The following is a 21,343-nucleotide window of genomic DNA, read 5'->3' on the forward strand; positions in this document are numbered from 1 at the left end:
ACAGGAAGGTACTGGAGGATGAATTTCTACTCTCCAGGAAGGAGCCCACGAGCTGGACTGCCCCTTCCAATTTGACATTCCTTGATGACATGATAGTCCTGGCAAAGGCCCGTCAGGGCAAGAAAGCAGGCAGGGACAGAATGTCTTCTTAAGCAGAGGAGACACAGAACACCAGCCCTGAAAGGCTCTTCCTGTGTAGCTCCATCCCAGCACCCTTGGAGAAGGAGGGGGGAAATGGGCCTTGCAAACCCCACCCAACACCTGCAGCTGGCAAAGGGAGGCTCAGCCTCCTGCTTGGCTGCCTCTTAGCTATCACTGCCATAGGGTGGAGGCTGGCCTGGCTTTGCAAGATGCAATGCGCCATCACAAAGCAGAGGGGCTCAAACACCCCAGGGAGCAGAAACAGTCCTTTCGTCTCCACAGGTTCCAGCTGCAGCTCCACTTGACCAACCATTCTCCCTGTGGATTTCTGCAGCACCCCAGGAAAGGAGGCTCTGGGAGGCATGGGGAGTGCACCTGAGAAAAACGGGTAGTAAATCTTTGCCTCAGGAAAAGCCTTCTCTAACCCAACACCCCAGGAAATCTGAACCTTCAGAGATCAGAGCTGGAAGAAGAGACATGGAGAGAGTACTTAGCAAAGTTGAAATGGAAGCTCTGGAACTACCTAACATAGGTGAATTCTGAAATGTCTCAAATGGAGCCACAGAAAGGGATAACTGTGGAAATGTGTTGCCATCCACTGTGTGGCACAATGGACTGCCAGCACCCTTAGAAGCTTTAACACTAACAAGGCTTTCTCTTCCGGGAGCTCCTCCTGAGAGAGCTTGTGTGGTCAGGGACCGTGATACCCCAGAACCTGTGATGACACTGGGGAGGGGACACACAGACACACCACTGGCTGACTTGGGGACACTCCTGTTACTTTCCAGCTTACACAGACACTGACGGCTTAGTCTGAGTAGTCAGCACTTGTCAACAGGGCCTCTTATGTCAAAAGCCAGGTATGTCCTCAGTGTATCCTCTCTATGTAGCCCTGGCTGTTCTGGAACTCACTATGTAGATCCTGTTAGCCTCAAACTCACAGAGATCCGCCTGCCTCTGACTCCCGAGTACTGAGATTAAAGGCGTGCACCACCTCGCCCAGCACATTGTTTCTACGCTTATCAGCTGATAGGCACAGGACTATTTGTTTTTATTATTATTAATAATACAAATACGAATGTCCACACAAACTTAAAGCTTTTATGTAGGCAGGCATTTTTCCATTTCTCTTCAGAGTACTTCATGGGCATGCAATGGGCTGCTCATATGGTAATGCTGTGCTCAGTTCTGAGGACTGTGGACCGTTTATTCTAGAGTAACTCCATCACCATTGCCCTCACCCAGTAAGCAAGAACCTCTGCTTCCTCACACCCTCACTAGGTCTTACTGTTGCCCATTTTCATCACAGCCATCTTGGAGGGAAGGCATGGCACCTCACTGTAGACTGGAGTCACATCTCCCTGATGACTAATAGGGTGCCTCTGATCATAGCTTCTGGTCATCTGGATGCCTCTCCTGACATTCTGTCCCCCAAATACTCAATACAATGTACTCCATCCTCAAATCTTCTTAGCAGATGTGCGTGTCCTTCCTGGGGGCTGCTAGGCATAGCTCAAGCATCCCTCCCAACAGGTGGGGGTCACCCGCTAGCACCTGCAGAGACCACTGACTGAGGTGATGACAACTCCTGTCATCCGTGCAGCCGGCTGCCATCCGACCAGGATGGTGGTGCAATGGGAGACGGATGAATAAGGGTGAATAATGACAGCTCAAAAGCTTTATGATCGGATGTGGAGAAAGCAGGTAGGAGCAAATGAATGCTCATAAGCAAAATGCTTTGGGAACTAAGGGCAGGAGGAGGGGCTGCGGCTGTGGGTGAGGTGCTCATAATCTGGAGCTGGCGAAGGACATGCCTGGCTAGGAGTCCCTGGAGACAGGAAGATGTGCTACCACAGGCTACTGAAGGAACATGTGAACAGGTACACTGTGTCATCACAGCTCTCAGTGAATACCACTTCAAGCTGTGGAGAGAGGGGTTTGTGGGGAGAGAAGGTGGACAGACCAAGCTGAAGCCAGAACACAAGGGGTCTTCCTGCTGTACCAGGTGTGGCTCTATCATCTGCCTGCAAAGGGTAAGGAATGGCAGAGTCCAATGTGGCAGAAATGCCAAGCTCAGCTCAGGGCCTATGGATTCAACACCACAACCAAGGCCCATGAGCTCTACAAGTGGTAACATGTGGGGACCTCCCTCTATGGTGCCACTTGGCTCCCTTCACTACAGCCTGAGCTTGGGTAGACAAAGGACAACCCCCCTTTTCAGTAGCCTGTTTCTTCTCCATCACTGGGAGCCTCTGACTGTATGTACAGGCATCCAATGCCAAAGATCTGACCCCGACACTACTCAATCGCTCTAAAATTAGAACAAAACAGGCTGGGAAGATCTCTTAGCCCTGCCCTCACTTCCAGTCTTCTGTGTCCACCTTAGTATCTTCAAGGTGGTTATCTGTTTTATCAGTCCTGGCTCTATGTCCTTGTCAATGCCTCCCAAGCCTGGGTAGCCTTGGCTTACCAGCCAGCTGTTCTGCGCTGAGCAGACACATTGCATTTGGCTATTGATAGCATGGCTATTTCTGCAACTGCAGCAAAGTGCACAAATCAGCAGTCACAAAAGAGTGGCTTTGGAATCTGCTACAGCAGGAAAATGCATCCCTTCGAGCTCCACTCTACACATAAGATTCTTCCAGGAAGCCCCACCCTGGTAATTTCCATACTCTGCCCTCCCCTGCACTCACACACCAGTCATATGAGAGAAATGGGCAGCCCCTCTTTAGAAGACTTTCCCGATCTGAGAGTGTGATACTACATCTCCACACTGAGTGTTATCAGTGACCCCAGCAAACCTAAGCTATTTTTACCACAAAAGATGCTAACATGACGTCAGAGGGAAAAGGAAATAAGTTGTGCTTGATGCCTGCCTCCCCCTGATCCGATTTATGACTTTAAGCAAATTCTGTAAAATGGGGACACTATCTCTTCTGAGCATCCTCCACAGACCTCAGCAAACAGAGACAGAAAATGAAGAGAGATGTTCAGAGAAGGGGTCAGAATCAGGCAGGGCCAGAAGATGCCACTGGAAGCCGTGAAGCTAGGAGGAGCCAGCTACATGAGCCTCACTCATAAGGAAGTAAGGACCAGGAAGGGGCCAGTTGTGAACCTGTCACACCCGAGGACAAAGACGCACCATATCATGAGCAGGGCTCTGGGTCAGAAAGCCACAGTTTCAGCCCAGAACCCGTATTTACAGGTCGAGACACAGGGACGTTTTTCTGTACCTCTGCTTCCAGCCTATAAAACGGGGATGGGAACAGTGCTGACCTCGTGGAATCAGGGTAACACAGGACAGTGACTACCTTGTGTGATGCAATTGTTAAGTACAAGTTAGCACTGTCACAAAGTAGATTCTGCTTGCCACTAATCTAAACTGAATTAGGGGAACCGAAGGCCTTTGGGGACACTAATGGCATCAGCCTTCACTGGGAAGATGCTCTTGGGAGCCTTCTCAAAGTAAGAGCAGAAAGCTGGGGTAATGCCATGTTTGCATTCTTTCTGTACTTAGAGGCTTGGGACTGATACCACCCCGGATGTGTCTATGGGGGTTCAGAGAGGACTAAGGAGAGATGGTGCCTCCAATGTGGGCGGCACCATCCCACAGGCAGAGCCCCGCCAGTGCCAGCATCCTCTCCCTCCAGTTGGCCACAATTACAGACCAACCCCTCCCTGCTGCAATGGACTAAAACCAGGAGCTAAAATAAGCATTCCTCCCTAAGTTGCTCTCTCAGTGTTTGGTCACACGCACAATCCTCTGCTGGACAACGCTGGGTTTTCTGGTTAATGAACACAGAAGCATCTACATTCTGAAAACTGAATCTTTCCCTTGATTTCTAGTGAAAATAATTTTAGAATGTCATCCCAAAGCCCTGCCTGGGGTGGAAGAGCTAGGCAGATGACAGTGTGGCACCATCCCCAGGTCTTGGAGTCAAGCAGATCACAGCGGAGCAATGTGAGGGAGGAAGCGGAAGTTGGGGGCCCTTCCTGATGAGCCAGCAGATGGCTGCCGGGACAAAAAGAGGAAAATTAATTTTCCTGAATAGCACAGTTATAGCAGCTGACATCTGCAGAAGGCCTGCCCAGCTCTGTGGAGGAAAGAGGCCCATGAAGGGCTCTTTTATCTACAGTAAGAATTGTATAGGTGATCAAAAGTTCTGGAAGTGCTATGGGCAAACGTGACCAAAAGTCCTTTAGGAGAGAGAATTTCCTAAGTGGATCTATCAGTGGATTCTGAAACAATCTGTACCATGGAAATGAGCCACTGGACCTCTAGAATTATAAGCACTTCATGTCTAAGTATCTCTGCTATAGACAACATCACAGGCAGACGCTTGCTGTTTACAGGCTCTCAGGTCAGTAAGCCGCGTGGCTCATTGAGCAGCCCCTTACTTTTCTAGTGCTTACCCAACATTCATGCCCAGTATTCTTAGTCATGTGACAAATATTAAGTAATTTAACTCATACGGCCCAGTATCCTCCTGAGAAGCATACTGGCATACAATGTCCAGGGCACACTTGGATCGAATAGCTGGGGCAAAGTCACACAGGGCTGGAATTCAGACTTAGGCAGTCTGACTACAGCTGCTGCCCCTGACTTCCCACTGGGCTCTGAGCGGGCCCTCAGCAGAAGTCAGAGAAAATAGAGGGAGTAACCCAGTTTCCAACATGGTAGCTGGGCTCTTCTCCTATAAATACCAAGACCCCCAACTTCCAGTACCTCCCAGCAGGCCAGGCTCTCCAAGATCCCTGCAAAACAGAGCCATACTAGAACTCTGTGTATCCAAGCCCAAGGTCCTCAAGACTCTAGATTAGTCCAGACACAAACCACAGGGATCTAGGGCTTTAGTTCACTTCTATTCCAAGATTCAACTTAAATGACAAGAGAGGCATTTGCTTGGTCTCAGAGCAGCCACAGAAAATTCTTGGAAGGCATAGCAGGTGTCCATGACCTTGAATTGCAGCTGTCAGGGTGCACTGGGGAACAGAGTTCTCGGAACTAACTCAATCAAACGCTTTGCTCAGACCTAGCAGGGAACCCGGATGGTATCTCTCTTGCAAAGAGAGCAGGGAGAGAAGGCGGCATGGTGGGGTCGATGAGAAAAAGGGAAAAGGTGACAGAACATGCTGCCTGGCTCTGTGGGGATGGCCAAGCCAGTCCACCAACCACCCACAGAAAACCTGATTCTCTGTCATCTTTCAAACAGAGAAGTACAAACGAGGAAAGGAAAACAAAGAACTGTGCTATAGGCAGCCATGTCCTGGCAAGTCTCAACAAAGCCAGACATCTTTTCTAGATACCGCCAAACTCAACACTGTCTTCTGCTGACCCTTCCTTCCCACAGCCTCTGACATCCTGAAGTCCTTGCCGGTCCCTGCACTCAGAACAAGCGTGTGACCCTGGCTGGTCATCACGACCCCGAGGGATCTTCCCTGCCCAGGGCAGGGCTCCAGCACAGGCTGGAAGCCATGAGTGTTGCTGAGAAAGTGCACTCACAGTCGTGGGGCTGGAACTGACCATGTCAGCCTCCAGGATGCCAGGATTGGACTCAGCAAAGGCACAAACTCAGACCCTGCTACCCAGGTTAAAAAAGAAATGTGTATATGCACAGGCTCGCTTCACAGAGGCCTCCTTGCCTCTGGGACACAGAGCCACGGCAGAAGGTTGTCCATCCATATTTCCAGCTGGCCAGTGCTCCAGGAGTAGACACGGGAAGGAGACTATGAGCCCTAGCAAAGGGTAACCCAGAGAAAACGAGACCTTCTCGGGGGAAGAGTGCAGGCAAGATCCACATGACCTCAGAGACCACAAGTTGAGACAGTGAGTTGTACATGGGGAAGCAAACATTCAGGTTTAACATACAGAAATGCATTCCTGGGGGCTGGAGAGATGGCTCAGCGGTTAAGGGCACTGGCTGCTTTTCCAGAGGACCTGGGTTCAATTCTCAGTACCTACATGGCAGCTCACAACTGTCTGTAACTCCAAGATCTCATACCCTCACAGACATACATGCAAGCAAAACATGAATACATATAAAAATAAAAATAAATTTTAAAAAAGAACTGCATTCCCGTGAACTTGTCCAGCAGTAAAATAATGGATTGCTTCCGAAGTTAGCAGGTCCCCATAGCAGGACAATTAAGCAGAGATCAGATGAAGCATGGATGATGCAGGGGAGATGCTAACATGAAAGAAGACACCCTCAGGTGTCCCATCCCTGAGACTGTAATCCTATGGAGAGAAGCAGCCGGGCATCGTGGCTCACACCTGTAATTGTAGCACTTGGGAGGCTGAGACAGGAGAATTGCTGCAAGTCTGAGGCTATCCAGGGATACATAGTGAGTTCCTAGCCAGCCTGGACTACCATCTCTTAAAACACAGTGACTGCTATGAGAAAGAAAGGAAGCTGACTAGGAAGGGAATCATGTGAGTCGCCAACCCAACATCCTTCTCAACCTCCTCCAACAGCTCCGCTTACCAGGGAGGAGCATCAGATAGCTCATGACAGGAAAGAGGCAGGAAGGCAAAACACCACTGGTTGCCATCTCTAGAGACTGGCATGCAGGCAGCCCCTTTCATGGGAAAATCCACACTGATTCCCAGCACACCCTCCATGGGAAAACCCACGCTGATTCCCAGCACACTCTAAGCTTCCATACCAGGAGGCTGAGACTGGAGAAAAGAGTTAAATGGGGTTCCTGAGTGGTTAGGAGGCAGGCTCTAGAACTCAGACTAAAGGGGACTTCTACCCACAGTAAATTCTATCACCTTGGAAGGATGAAGATGGGAGGATGGACAGACCGATGAATGGGTGGATGGGTAGATAGGTTGCAAGCAGAAGGCATTACAGTGCAACCTTAATGGTAAGAGATGTTGTAATCTAAGCCATGTTGTACATATACCAGTGTTGACGCTATGGATGGCCTACCTGAATATAGTTCACCCTCACCACTAAGATTTCTTGATGTTCAGAACTCTCAGCAATCCCACGCTGATCACAGCACTACTAAGAGAGGAAAAGTAATCAAAGTTGTTTTGCTGCAGAGACATGGAAAGGCTGGAGCAGACATCTGGCTCTCCCAAATGACCAAGGACAGAGGTGTGAGGTCATTCCACGAGGCCCGAACACTAGGGCAGGGGCTAGAATGTGTTTAAATGTTCTAGTGAAAGACTGTATTATCCTTAGATGCAGATACATGCTATGAATTCCAAAGGAGGGGACTCTGCCCCAGGATGCTGGGGAGCTGAATATAAGGCTGCCAATCCGCTCAAACCTACACTTTTCTCACTTTTCCTAAGCACAGAGAAGAGCCTAGGGATGCCTTCTACCAAGGCCTTAGGTGCAGAGGCCAGGGACCTAGGAGAACCACACTGTCAAAGCTGAACAGGCAGTGAAGTTTGGGGCACAAGTCTGTAGAGGCATCTCTGCATCAGTGGATGGGAGGGTGATGAGAAGCAGGGAATATGTAACCGCTGCCATCACCCCAACCTTTCTCCCCCGCCACCTTCTTGTGGATTCCTCTCCTCCCTTCCTTCCCCATCTAGGCCCTCAACCTCCGCAAAGCATCTTCAGACCTTAACTGGAACATGCTCATCTACAGATTAAGGCGAACACAGGTAAGCTATGGAGAGTCTGCTGACTGACTCTCTATTTTCTTCCAGAACGCACGCGATGAAGCAAGCCGCCAGGTCAGACACGCTGAATCTTTCCCGGTAAGACTGGTGCTACACAGTTTATTAGAGATGGGTTGATCGGGATATCAGAATTAGCCAGTAAGGGCTAGAGCTAATGGGCCAAGCAGTGTTTAAAAGAATACAATTTGTGTGTTGTTATTTCTGGTATAAAGCTAGCCGTGTGGGAGCCGGGCGGGACGCAAAGCAGGCCCGCAGCTCCTACTACATGGTGTTTTGTTATTAGTTAAGTCTGAGGTTACATAGAAAAACATTTAATGGAATTTTTTTAATTATCAATAAGAATCAACAACTATTTCAAGGAATGGGAGAAAACATTTGAAGAACCAATGGACCCAGAAACCATCAGCACCAGCGTCTGAGATAAGCTAACTAAAGCTTCCAAGAGTCCTGGCCAAGGGTGGCAGCAAGTGTGAGCTTTCTATAAGGTTCACCTGGCAGTGGCTGGGCTCCATCTGGCACACAGGAGGTGTGCTCTGTTTGGCTAGTGGATTGCTTGTTAAATTGTTACTATTTAAACATTCCCAACAGAGACTTCAATCTCTTTAAAAGAAAAATCAGATGTGACAACACTGGGCCAATATTCATGTAAAAAAACAATAATAATGAAAGGAAGGAAGGAAAGGAAAGGAAAGGAAAGGAAAGAAAAAACCAAAACAACACCCAAAGCAAAAAATTCAGAAACACCATTTAACAATTCGGTCATAAATCTCCAATTAATTGCCCTCCTTTCCCTCTCCTTCACGATACACACACACACACACACACACACACACACACACACACACACACATATATTCAAGAACTTGCATTACTTCCTGGAGGTATTTTCCTGAAATTACACTGTTCGAGGCTGTATCCTAAGTTCTGAGTCACAAAAGGCCCCTTCTGCCTATTATAGTAAGTTACATTCACTAGACTATCACGCCCCCTTTTGATCCTTGGAATTGATCTGATGTCCTCTCACTTCATAACTTAAAACAAAAACCACCACCAGCACCAATAGTCCACTCTGGTGTGGGACTGGAGCTCTTCCAGCACGGTCTGCACAGGTGACTGGGAGGCACCTACACGCCACAGCTCGTCACACGCAATCCGTGTGCTCTGTGCCCCAGAGTTCCCCGGGTTCTGGTTAGCAAAGGCAGATCAGACAGCTGTTCCCAGCCATTTCAATCTCCTTTGGGCCAAACAGAGCAACGGACTCTACTTCTCCCCATCTGAAAAAGTGCATTGTTTGATCACAGGCTGATGCTTAACCTTGGACAGCAGCCAAAGGAAGATGAGGCCTGTCTGGAGGGTGGCTATAGACAGGGTCACACTCTAGTCCTCCCAAACCCTGCTAACAACTTGGCAGAAGAAATAGTCAAAGAAATGTGAGTGTCCCTCTTCCATTCTGGTTATTCCTTCTAAATAGTTAAGACTAATTTTTAACCTTTGTCTTGCTTCAAGAGTATCTTCCAGCTCTCTGAAATGAACTGCAATTACACTATTATGAACATAAAAATCTTGTTCCCTGACAATTCGAGTAGAGTGCTGGAGTCATATTGCCTTTTTATAGTTTCAAGTTCACAAGCATTGGGCCAGTGGAGATAGGGTGGTTCTGGCAGCAGAGAAATGGTTTCCATGCAGACAGTGGGCTTCATTTTATTAAGGGAGGCAGTAAGTATTTTTACAGGGCCAAGGGGAATCAAGCGGAGGCAGAGAAGCAGTCATATGCACGGCACCTTTCTCCATACTGATGACATTAATGAGGTCCCAGGAGCGTCTCTATGACTTTCCATTTGTGAAAGTCCATCAGAATGCGCCAGTCTCATAACGAGAGCTCATCTGCACAGGCAGGGACCCAGCACGCATCTGGGCCATTCATTATATGCTGAGCACCTCTAGCTCCAGCATAAGCTCATCTCTCACATATAGTGATACAAAAGTTCCAAGGATGGGGACAGATGTGAGGGCCAAGTTCCCGAATAATGGCACATTCACAACTCAGCTCCTAGATGGGATTGGGGGGGGGGGGCTTGAACTCAGCCACTCTCAAACAAAGGAAGGAGCCCAGGGACTCTCCATAATCAACAGTAAAAGGCTTGTACACACAAGGTGCTCAATTCAAAACCAAGCTTAGTCTGAACACTTGATGTCTTAGTAAAATCAATTCTGCTGCTAACCTGGAGGTACAGGGGCTGGGAACTGAACCTCCATGTCACTTTGTCACTGGAGAAAAGCAGCTGAAACCTGTGTCTGAGGTGACCCTAGAGCCATCTTAAGACATCCTGTGTCTGAGGTGGCCCTGGAGCCATCGTAAGACATCCTTTGCACATAGCTCATCACATTTAACTCAGTCCTTTCCACACGCTGTTTGCCATAGGTTCCTTTCACACACATGCCACCATGGTTCAGCTCTGCTATCCGTGCCGCTAGCCACCCTCCCCAAGTCTTTTATGTTGCCTAGGTTGCTAATACGGTTCATTCAGAGAGACATTTATTCGGCATGAATAAAGCTGTTTCAGCCAATGGCTTAGCAAAGTAAAGCCAAGCAGGAAAATCCAGAGAGAGAGAGAGAGAAAGAGAGAGAGAGGGTGGAGTCAAAGAGATGCCATGTATGCCATGTAGCCGCTGAAGAAGAAAGATGCCAGAACAATACTGGTAAGCCACGGCCTCGTGGCAATACACAGATAAATAGAAATGGGTTAATTTAAGATGTAAGGATCACTGTAGACAGATCCTTGTCTCCTGTAGTATGGTCAGCTTCTGTTCTGCACACACGCCACCTTACTGAAAGTGTACAGCAAGAGGACAATCGGTGTGTACAGAGGCTGAACTGATGAGACTGCTTTCTTTGGGGGAGGAGGGAAAGGGAGAACACAGAATCCTACACAATCTCAGTAGCAAGGAAGCTAGAATTTATAGTTTCTCAGTCTTCCCCATGAGGCAAGCAGGCTTGTATGGCAGGTAAGAACTTCCTCAAACAGAGGCGGGGCACTACTAACATTACCTTAGTCCCAGCTTCACGTACGAGGAAACATGGGCTTGGGAGTTAAGTGCCTCCCCTCATACCACAACATTCATCAGTGGCTGAGCTAGGACTCAGGGTAACACTGCTCCTGCCAGGAAGTATAAATATATCATCTAAATTAATCCCCTATCAGCTCTGCTGAGAACAGTGTTATAATCCCTACTTCTCAGCTAAAGAAACTAACCTCAGAGACATTAGCTAATTCTCAAGATCCCATGACTGTAGAACAGCAGCAGTGGGATCTGTCCATGTCCTCCCTTCCTACCCAGCATGCCCCTGAGAGCCCTGTACCAGTTTCAGGAAAGATTAAGTCAAGTACAGAGAAGTGAGGCGGACACGTTCATTCTAGCACCTGGAAGGAGGCAAGGCTGGCACAGATTGTCAACAGAGCAACCATGTGATCCAAGAGCTGAAGAAACGGACACTGAAAATACTGACACAAACGCAAATTCCTGGCTCTGGTGCATGAACTAACAGGACCCCCTGCTGCTCTGCCACAGCTTCATGGTGTGTCTAGGCTTGTTCCAGGACACAGTGGCCCCTACCAATAAATCTGCCATTCAGGGGCTTCTCAGGTGACAAGCTCCAAGGCAAAGTGACCTGCTGCTGCCGCTCAGGCTCCTGTCTTCTCTCTGTCAAGCACTAGGGTTAGCAGAAGCCAGAGACCTGAAGCTAAGTCATTGCATTACCAGGCTGCCTGGCACTATGGCCTACTCAATAACCTGTGTCAGCTTGGCTCCTAGCTCCTTGCAGGGTGGTCCTCCTTGAGCTAGGCACTCTGAGGCAGAGACCATACTCACGCTAGCCTTGGTTACCTTGCATATCCCACTTTCATACCCTTTGTTCCTGCCCAGGCTCTTGAAGGAAAGTCAGATCACTCACCTCTGCTGGAAAGACATTTTCCAAGTGGGGTCAGGGAAACTTGGGGAAAACAAATAAGGTGCTTTGTTGGATGAGATGTTCAGATAAACAACAAATGACTTCAGTTTGGGTGTGTGCATACACTATCTAGAACACACTATTACACGAAACAATATCTGGTACTCACTGCAAGTTCTACATCCCTGGCGTCCTGTCCTGGCACCTGCTATAGTTAGGGGTCATATAGAATAGGAGTTCATGAAACAAAGATGATAGATGATGGATGGATAGATAGACTGACGGAAAGACAGATGATAGGTAGACACATAGATAGATGATAGACGAACAGGTGATAAACAGACAGACAGCTCTCTCCACACAGAGAGAAAACAGAGGATCCTGTGACTTGCAGCACATCCCACAGCTAATTGGTGCCACTGCCTTTACATCTGCCGCTTGAGCTGTTCCTATGACGTCATACTAAATTCTACAGGATGCACATAAGGAAGGCCCAAGTGCTCCCCGCACTTCTAATGCATCACAGGAAGCCATCCCACAAGGTCATGCTTGCGCACTTCAGGTGTGGGTCTGCAGAGCAGGGCCCAGGGGTCTCTTTCCCTTTGACACCCACCCCAGTCACACAGCACCACAGAGAAGCTCATCAGGGGTCCAGTTCCAGACACAGATGCACAGAAAGGTCAAAGGAGGGAAGGGCAGCATTCTATCCAAGATGACCAGGTCCTTGATTTTCAGATGAAGAAAGTCAAGATTTGGCTTGACTCGACCAAACTGTGACAGGGACCCACGGAGGGAAGCATCCTCCACCCATACTCTAACATTCCCTGATCCTGCAGCACTGTCCAGAAAGCAGTCAGTTTGATGTGTTTGTGAGGAAAAAATGTGAAAAAGCCATTTGTCAAATGCATGGCGGGAAACATTTCTCCCCACCCTTCTGCAAGCCTGAGACATTTAACGACTCACAATAGAGGGGAAGCCACCATAAAAATTGACTTGCTGTGTGCCCTTTGAAGTGGACAAGTGACTATAAAACCCTCACAGCTGGGGGACTGGAGTCTATTCCTGCTCAGTAAATTTCCAGAACCAAGCGTACTTGCTTCCCCAGTCACGATGCATCCAGGGTTACAGCATTTTCTTATCCACCTCTGAGGATGCTATCAGATTCCATTTGTAACAAGCAACTTGTCCACATCACATCTGGCTGTAGTAATGGGGCGGCGGGGCTGCATTCCCAGCACCCCAGCCACCCCATTACTACATATGGCGCCCCACGTGATGGACTAAATCCACTTAAAAAACCTGAGAAGCCTTAAAAATAAGGGAGAGAGAGTTTAACACAGATTTTTGCTGTTTGTTGGTGGCGTGCTGTAGAGAGATTTCCTGATTCGGCAACAGTAGCAGAAAAAACGCTGTGTCATTTTAAAGCGCGACTTCCTGGGGCTGTGCCTCCATTGCGATCTCTGTCTGGCTCCTGCGGGAGACAGAGCTTTTGAATAGAGCATTTGGAGTAAAGTGCTACTATTTGTTTGATGGCAACTAGACTCGCTGTGTTCTCGGGTCTACTCTGCTTGCTAGAGGCAAGCAAGCGCCTCATCTAAGAGAGGCTTCCTGACTCAGCTTTAGCTGCAAAACCCTGCAGCTCATTAAGAGGTCCTGCCACGAAACACTTGAATGGTGTTGACAAAAAGCTGAACGCATGCTTTTCGGTTTTTAGCCGTAGCAGGAAAAAAGCTGCGCCGTTTAAAAATGCCGGCTTTCTAGGCTGTCCTGCCAGGGCAAACTCTGACTGTTTGAGGCAGGAGGGCCGGCTACCGAGAGAGGACTTGAGTGTTGTCTGTTGTAGCTCACTTGCTGGCAGGGACCGTGAAATGCCATACAGTTGTTGCAGTAAACATGGCTACAGCCTGTATATCAGCCATGAGGCTGGAAAGCTAAGGAATGGGCTGGATCTAGCTGGCAAAGCCACGCCTTTAATCCTACCCATATTGCTCAGTAATTTAAAGGCTCGTGTGGTCAGAAAAAGAGAGATATACAGTAAAGAGAGATTCAAAGACAAAGAAAATTTCTAAATGGTTTGAAGTGTGTTAAAAATATATGCAGACTAAAAGTTGAAGTTCTTAAAGTAAAAAACATAAAAAAAGGAAGAGAGTTGTTGTGTGTGGTACACACCTTTAATCCCAACACTTGGTAGGCAGAGGGAGATTGACCTCTGTGACTTCAAGGTGTGGTAGCACATGCCTTTAATCCCAATGCCTGGGAGGCAGAGACAGGCGGATCTCTAAGAGTTCAAAGACAGCCTGGTCTACAGAGTTACTGCAGGTCAAAGATACAGAGAACCTGTCTCAAAAAGAAAAGAGTTAAAAGTAAAAATAAACAAAATAGAGGTTAAAATAAAACGAACAAAGATGGAAAATACACAGAGAATCTTGATACTGTATGCTATTATGCTCTCTTTGAATTATTTGAATGCTGAGGAAGGAGCAACAGCTGCTAAAAGATATTTATTTATAAATACTGCTGAACTAATCCAACATAGATATTTTGAATTTGGATCTAAGGATATGATACTTTGGAAAGGAGTTTCTTATTTTGTTTTCACAGAGGATGAGACGCTGTTCATTTCTTCTATTCCGATTTGGTATGATGGACCACATCCTCCTGAATGGTTCCTGTGCACGCCTTCAAAAATTTGCTTCGCTCAACTGCCAACTGAGATGAAACTAGCACACAGGTTATACCATGAAAGACCTAATTAACGATGCCCCCATTCAGCAGGAAGCAGTTTGGAGAGAAAAAAACTGCGCCCATGTTCCCAAATATGGTTTATAAATATTCTTTTACATTTAAAGGGGGATATGATAGAGATATGAATAATTTACATTGATATGGATTTTGTTTTAGTGATTTAAATTTAAGGTCAATTTTGTTATATGTATATGTATTTCTGATCTTTATTAAGGTATTGTGATTGTGTAGTTCATTTAAATATGTACTGTATAATTAAGAAATATAGGTTGTTAATGGATAATCATCGATAATAGTAAAGCTTGTAGTCATGTTAGTTAGATTTTCTAGATATATAGAGATATATTTTAGATAGACATTCATGTCTTTCAAAGATTACAGAATAGGACATTTAATGTTTTAATAACTGAGGACTTTTCATGACAATGAGACACTCTGCTCCTGGCAGCACCAATCTACTTCAAGAGGAAGATGGGCATCGAAAAGTCACCTTATGGAGTTTGATAGCCATTTGTGCAAGAAACTGCTCTTGCCTGGACTATTGCATAAACTGGACACAGAGATCCCACAGAGAGAAGACTACTGAACTTGCCTAAGGTGAGATGATCTTTCGGGGTTCCTGATTCATGAAAGAGTCTGCGAGACATTCTGCAGGACACAACAGATAGTGACTGAACTGACTTTGAATTTTCCTGCTTTATGGAAATGTCTACTGGATACCATGGGCCTGAAGGCTGAAGATGGATGCCCCAATGGTACAGAGGAACTTTGGGTGACTGTCCAGGCAGCGAGATGTCTCTGTCATTTCTAGAGTTTTAAAAGTTGCTTTTTTCTTGTTTGCTTAGGTAGTATTGTATCTTTCTGGAGTCTTTGATGGAGTTAAGAATAGTTAGTTATAGTTATAGTTTTCCTTAGTTATGATAAAGATTATTGTAACTTTTACTTGATAACTGTTTTGTTATATGTAATTTTCTATGTTAAAGTTAAAGCCTTTTTTTTTTTGTTTAAACCGAAAAAGGGGAAATGATGGAGGAAGGTCATTGGCTAATAAAGGAACTGCCCTGGCCCATTTTATTGGTTAGAGGATAGGTGGGAGGAGTAAACAGAACAGGACGCTGGGAGGAAGAGGAAGTGAGGTCAGACTCGACAGTTCTCCTCTTGGGAGCAGACGCCTCAGAGAGACGCCATGCCCCGCTCCCAGCACCCCGGGCAGACACACGCCATGAAGCTCCGACCCAGGATGGACTAGGCTAGAATCTTCCCGGTAAGACCGGTTCTCACAGATTATTAGAGATGGGTTGATTGGGATATCAGAATTAGCCAGCAAGGGCTAGAGCTAAAGGGCCAAGCAGTGTTTAAAAGAATACAGTGTCCGTGTAATTATTTTGGGGCATAAGCTAGCCGAGCAGGTGGCTGGGGTGCTGGGGACGCAGCCCCGCCGCCCTTATTACTACATCTGGCCACTTGGGGAGGGCTCTGAGTACCAGTTGTTAGGGGAGGGAGTCTGCAGGCAACAGACAGTGCTGATACCCAAGTGGTGGGTTCCCCATAAACTGTGTTGCCCATGTCTAAGGAACAGGGGCCCAGCATCCCCTCAGAAGGGCCCAGCTTCACCTGTACTTGGGTAGGTACCATTAACTGGACTCATCTCTTCTTCCGACCTTTTCCTCCTATCACCCAAGCCCCAGCCTCCCTCCCTGGCCCCCAGTCAGGTGACTTCTCTAAAGTAGGGGAGAACCATCAATGATCTTTCAGGTCCCTGGGCTCTCCCGTTCCCATACGGATGAAGGCCATGTGTGTACATACACACGCAAATGCATGTATACTATGTTCCTAGTCTGCCATTCTCAGACTCAGCAAACTAAACGCACACACTGTAACAGGTGATCCCTGGACACCGTAGTGTAGGACACTCATTATCTTCCTTGATTTATTGTGAGTCTTAGTTTACGGCTGAGGGTCAATGCATGTTGACTGAGTACCTTTCTTAAGGCTCTGCCAGTAGCAGGTTCTCATGGTCCTCACTGCACACAATGATTAAAATGCAGAAAGTAAGGTAAATTTAATTTGAATCCACCACCCTTCAGGTGTTTCTTCTGGGAAGGCCAGATAATTAAACTGATTTAAGTTCTATCATTATAAAAGTCTAGTTCTGCAGAAAACAAAAATTTGGCCAAGATTATCTGTAAGAAACGTGATGAGGTTTAATGTATTATAAGGAGCCAACCTTGTTGTGCAGGTGCTGCTGATGTAACCATCTGATAACCAGCCAGTGTAAATGTCCTAGGGCCTGGGTCTGAGCAGGAGGGGATTCACTGCACACAATGGCTGAAGGTAGAGCAGGGTGGAGGAGCCATGAGCACCAAAGCTGGAGAGAGAGGCGTCAGGATTGGAACCCAATCTTGAGAACTTCACATTCTGTAGTCCACATGGCAGGTTTGCTCTGGGGAACCTGAGTCAGCATTATGTAAGGGGACAGCCCACAAAGCCCTGGGAGTTCTCAGCTCATTTGAGGCTTCGCAGGAATTTCCTGTTACAAGATCTGAGACTGCAAAGAGCCACCCCTAACCCAGCCTGTCCTCCTCCTCCGTCCGTGGGGGAAACTCAGCTCTGAGTCAAGAGATGCCAAGGCTGGCAGTTCTCTGATGACTTCTCCCAGTATCTGAGCCAGCACAAGGCGGCACAGAACTAAGGGCCCCAGGAGCCCAAAGAAGACAAATTCTAGGTCTTCAAGAGCAAACTTGATCAGAGTTGGCTTTGGAAGAGGCTGTCAATCTACCAGGCAGAGGTGGGGGTGGGGGAGGGGTGAGTTGACCTCAGCTGTGACTGGCTCTGAACACAAACTTACTTCTCCTTCTCTCTCTCTCTCTCTCTCTCTCTCTCTCTCTCTCTCTCTCTCAATATAACACATGTGCAACACATGTGGACCATGGCGGGGAGTAAAGCACCACCGCACCACCCCCTTTGTACCCAAGACCTGTGCTGGCTTTGGGGAGCATCTCCTTGGTTTTCCCTGTGATTTTTAGCCCTGGTGTTTGCTTGCCTATCACCATACACAGCTACGAGTGATCTTTCTTTTCCTGCTATACAGTACTCAACTGGGTAGAGACATTTTATTTAACCACTCTGCTGTCAGGAACATTTAAGCGGTGTAGAGAACATTCTAAGCATGTCTCCTGGTTTCTCTGTGGTAATCTGACAAGAAAGTGTCACCTTGGGAGGAAGTGCCTGTTTACCCTGACCAGTGTCCTCAGCTGCTTCTGCTGCTCCCTCTGCACGACTATCCACCCACTCTCCTTTGGTGTGACAGCCACAGTAACAGGAGGTCAGTGAAAACACAGCTCACCACGCTAGAGGGGAAATCCTGACACCGCTGCCAGACGAAGCCGAGGATTTTTTTTTAATTTTATTTATTGTTTTATTGAGCTGCATATTTTTTCCTCTCTCCTCTTCCTTCCTCCCCTCCCCCATGGCTCCAACACTCCCAATTTAATCAGGAGATCTTGGTTTTTTTTTTTTCTCCTTCCTCTTTAGATCCATGTATATCTCTCTTAGGGTCCTCTTTGCTGTTTAGGTTCTCTAGGGTCTGGTTATCGTTTGCTTTATGTCTAAAAGCCACGCATGAGTGAGTACATATTATATTTGTCTTTCTGGGTCTGGGTTACCTCACACAGTATGTTTTTTTTTCTAGTTCCATCCATTTGCCTACAAATTTCAAGATGTCATTATTTTTTATCACTGAGTAGTACTCTTTGTGTAAATGTACCACATTTTTCTTACCCATTCTTTGCTTAAAAGGCATTCAGGTTGTTTCCAGGTTCTGGCTATTACGAATAATGCTGCTATAAACATAGTTGAGCAAATGACCTTGTGGTATGATTGAACATTCTTTGGGTATATGCCCAAAAGTGGTATTGCTGGTCTTAAGGTAGATGGATTCCCAATTTTCTGAGAATTTGCCCTACTGATTTCCAAAGCAAATGTACAAATTTGCACTTCCACCAGCAATGAAGGAGTGTTTCCCTGACTCCACATCCTCTCTAGAATAAGCTGTCATCAGTGTCTTTGATCTTAGCCATTCTGACAGGTGTAAAATGGTATCTCAGAGTTGTTTTGATTTGCATTTCTTTGATGGCTAAGGATGCTGAGCACTTCCTTAAGTGTCTTTCAGCCATTTGAGATTTCTCTGTTGAGAGTTCTCTGTTTAGGTCTGTACCCCCTTTTTCATTGAATAATTTGATATTTTGATGTCTAGCTTCTTAAACTCTTTGTATATTTTGGAGACCAATCCTCTGTCAGATTTGGGGTCGGTGAAGATCTTTTCCCACTCTGTAGGCTGCCATTTTGTCTTGTTGACCATGACCTTTGCTTTACAGAAGCTTTTCAGTTTCAGGTGGTCCCATTTATTAATTGCTGCTCTCAGTGTCTGTGCTACTGGAGTTATATTTAGGAAGTGGTCTCCTGTGCCAATGCATTCAAGTGTACTTCCCACTTTCTCTTCTATGAGGTTCAATGTGGTTGGTTTTATGTTGCGGAATTTGATCCACTTGGGCTTGCTTTCTGTGCATGGTGATAGATATGGATCTATTTGCAGTCTTTTACATGTTGATATCCAGTTATGCCAGCATCATTTGTTGAATATGCTCTTTTTTTTTCCCATTTTATACTTTTAACAAAGAAGTCAAAAACCAGGTGTTCGTAGATGTGTGTTGGTATCTGGGTCTGTTTTTATGCCAATACCAGGCTGTTTTCAGTACTGTAGCTCTATAGTAGAGTTTGAAGTCAGGGATCATGATACCTAAAGAAGTCCCTTTATTGTACAACATTGTTCTGGCTATCCTGGATTTTTTGTTTTTCCATATGAAGTTGAGTATTGTTCTTTTGAGGTCTGTGAAGAATTTTGTTGGGATTTTGATGGGTATTGCACTGAATCTGTAGACTGTTTTTTGTAAGACTGCCCATTTTTACTATGTTAATTCTACCTATCCAAAAACATGGGAGATCTTTCCATTTTCTGACTTCTTTCTTCAAAGATTAAAGTTCTTATCATAAAGGTCTTTCACTGTTTGGTTAGAGTTACCCCCAAGATATTTTATGTTATGTGTTCTGTTATGTGCCTAGGAATTTTAACCTTGTGAGCTTAACCAGAGCCAACAACCTGAACAACTGGGCGTTTTGAAGAAAAAAGTCCCAGCCTCCCCCCCTCTAGGGGGGCAGCCTCTCCAGCTCTGGAGCGGACCCCCTCCCTGCCAGAGTCAGCAGACATGCCTCCAAGTACAGAAACACCACATGCTGCTGCACCCAAGCAGCCTTAAGTGGCAAAAGAGAGGGCAGAATGGGAGGAGCTCCTCAGGCTCCCTGCAACAGCCAGCACCTACCTGTACACTGGCTGCATCTCTCGGGCTATGCCGATAACAGCACCTGGCAGGAAGTTGTCAAACTCCTCGAACAGCTCTCGGATGTTGGTCTTGTACTTCAGGTCAAGGTCCAGCTGAATGATCCGTAGGATCTCTGGAGGAGTAATTTCAAAACAGGACAGTAAGATTTAGGTATGCTACCATACCTCTGTAATCCAGCTACTTACTCGGGAGGCTGAGGCAGGGGGATTGGGGATTGGGATCTGGGATGGTCTGGGATGTATAATGAGCCTTAAAAATTAAAATGATAAACACAGGCCTACATCCTGGGAGACTTGGTGCCTAACAGAAAGTAGAGAACACACAAGGCTACTGGCTTGTTGCTGTAGTTGTTGAATGATGCAAAGTCACTTTCAGCAACCTGAAACCTTTTCTAACTGCAGAATCCATTCTGTTCAATCCCAAGGGCCCCTATGTTCATCTAGCCTCTGACTAGGCGAGTGTCCTAGAAGGTACACACTATGGACCCCTGTGTCAACCCAAGGCATCCAGGTGATTTCACTTTGGGGTAGAAGTGTCAGAGACTGCCAGACAAGAAGGATAAAAGATACTATCACCTCAGGCCTGGATACAGACATCCTGTAAACCTCTGGAAGAGGAGGATTTGGGCTGGGTCCTATGCATGGACAGGAATGGGTGGGTGAAGTAATATTCATGCCCAACTCAGAGTGCTGGGGTGTCCTGTTCCCCGCCCCCCGATTCCCACCCCTGCTTTCAGCAACCCTTTCTACCTGCTCAGCTGCAGGGCATCACTGCTCCCTGGAGGACAGAGACCAGCACTTGGCCATTTTGGCCTCTGTCAGTGGTGCAGAATTTGGCATTTGACACTGAGGGGAGGGGGGGCTCCAGGAAGCAATAGCCATTCTTTAAGTTGGTTTACAGAGAAATCACAACTTGTCAGAAAAACTGATTCATTTGTTACTTGTTCTGTTTTCCTATGTGAGACAGAAACAAAGCCTTCATTGATATTCTATGTGACTTTTCTACAACACAAAAGAGCCAAAGTTACAACAGATGAGAATCCAGCTGCTCAGGGCAGAGCAAAGCCAAGAGAGCAGCAAGCTGCCTGCTCTGGGTGTAGGGCTGGGAGGAAGGTCTGCCCAGGCAAATGAGGACCCCACGGCTGCCAGCATCACACTGCAACCCCCACAGGAGGACTAAAGAGGCTGTTTCCTCCCGCAGCCATAAACAATGTCAAAACCAAAGCCTGGAAGCCGGAGCTGCCTGCTAATAACCAGGGAGTCTATGTGTCTAGAAGCCTTAGCGGTGACTCTGCAGGCCTGGGGATGAGGCCCTAAGCCAAGGGTGGAGAGCAGACACAGGCCACAGGGGTCCTGCTGCTCTAGAAGGTGGTCTGGGACACAGCGGAAGGACCCTGATGACAGCCCTAGGGAAAGATAATGTTTGCCAGGAAAGAATGTCCTTGCATGAAAGTTACAGTCCCCAAGT

At 46.9% G+C, this 21,343-nt stretch overlaps 1 protein-coding gene across 1 annotated transcript in view; it reads right to left on the reverse strand.

Annotated features, from left to right (window-relative positions):
* Positions 1 to 21,343, reverse strand: part of Xxylt1 (xyloside xylosyltransferase 1) — a 137,187-nt gene that overhangs the window by 37,143 nt on the left and 78,701 nt on the right. The window contains exon 3 of the mRNA XM_041673329.1: positions 19,856 to 19,988. Coding sequence (XP_041529263.1) covers positions 19,856 to 19,988 — 133 coding nt within the window. The remainder of the gene's footprint in view (positions 1 to 19,855; positions 19,989 to 21,343) is intronic.

The sequence above is a fragment of the Microtus oregoni genome, unplaced genomic scaffold (assembly GCF_018167655.1).
Source record: "Microtus oregoni isolate MIOR12 unplaced genomic scaffold, Mior012 000023F_ref0000262, whole genome shotgun sequence".
NCBI lineage: Eukaryota > Metazoa > Chordata > Mammalia > Rodentia > Cricetidae > Microtus > Microtus oregoni.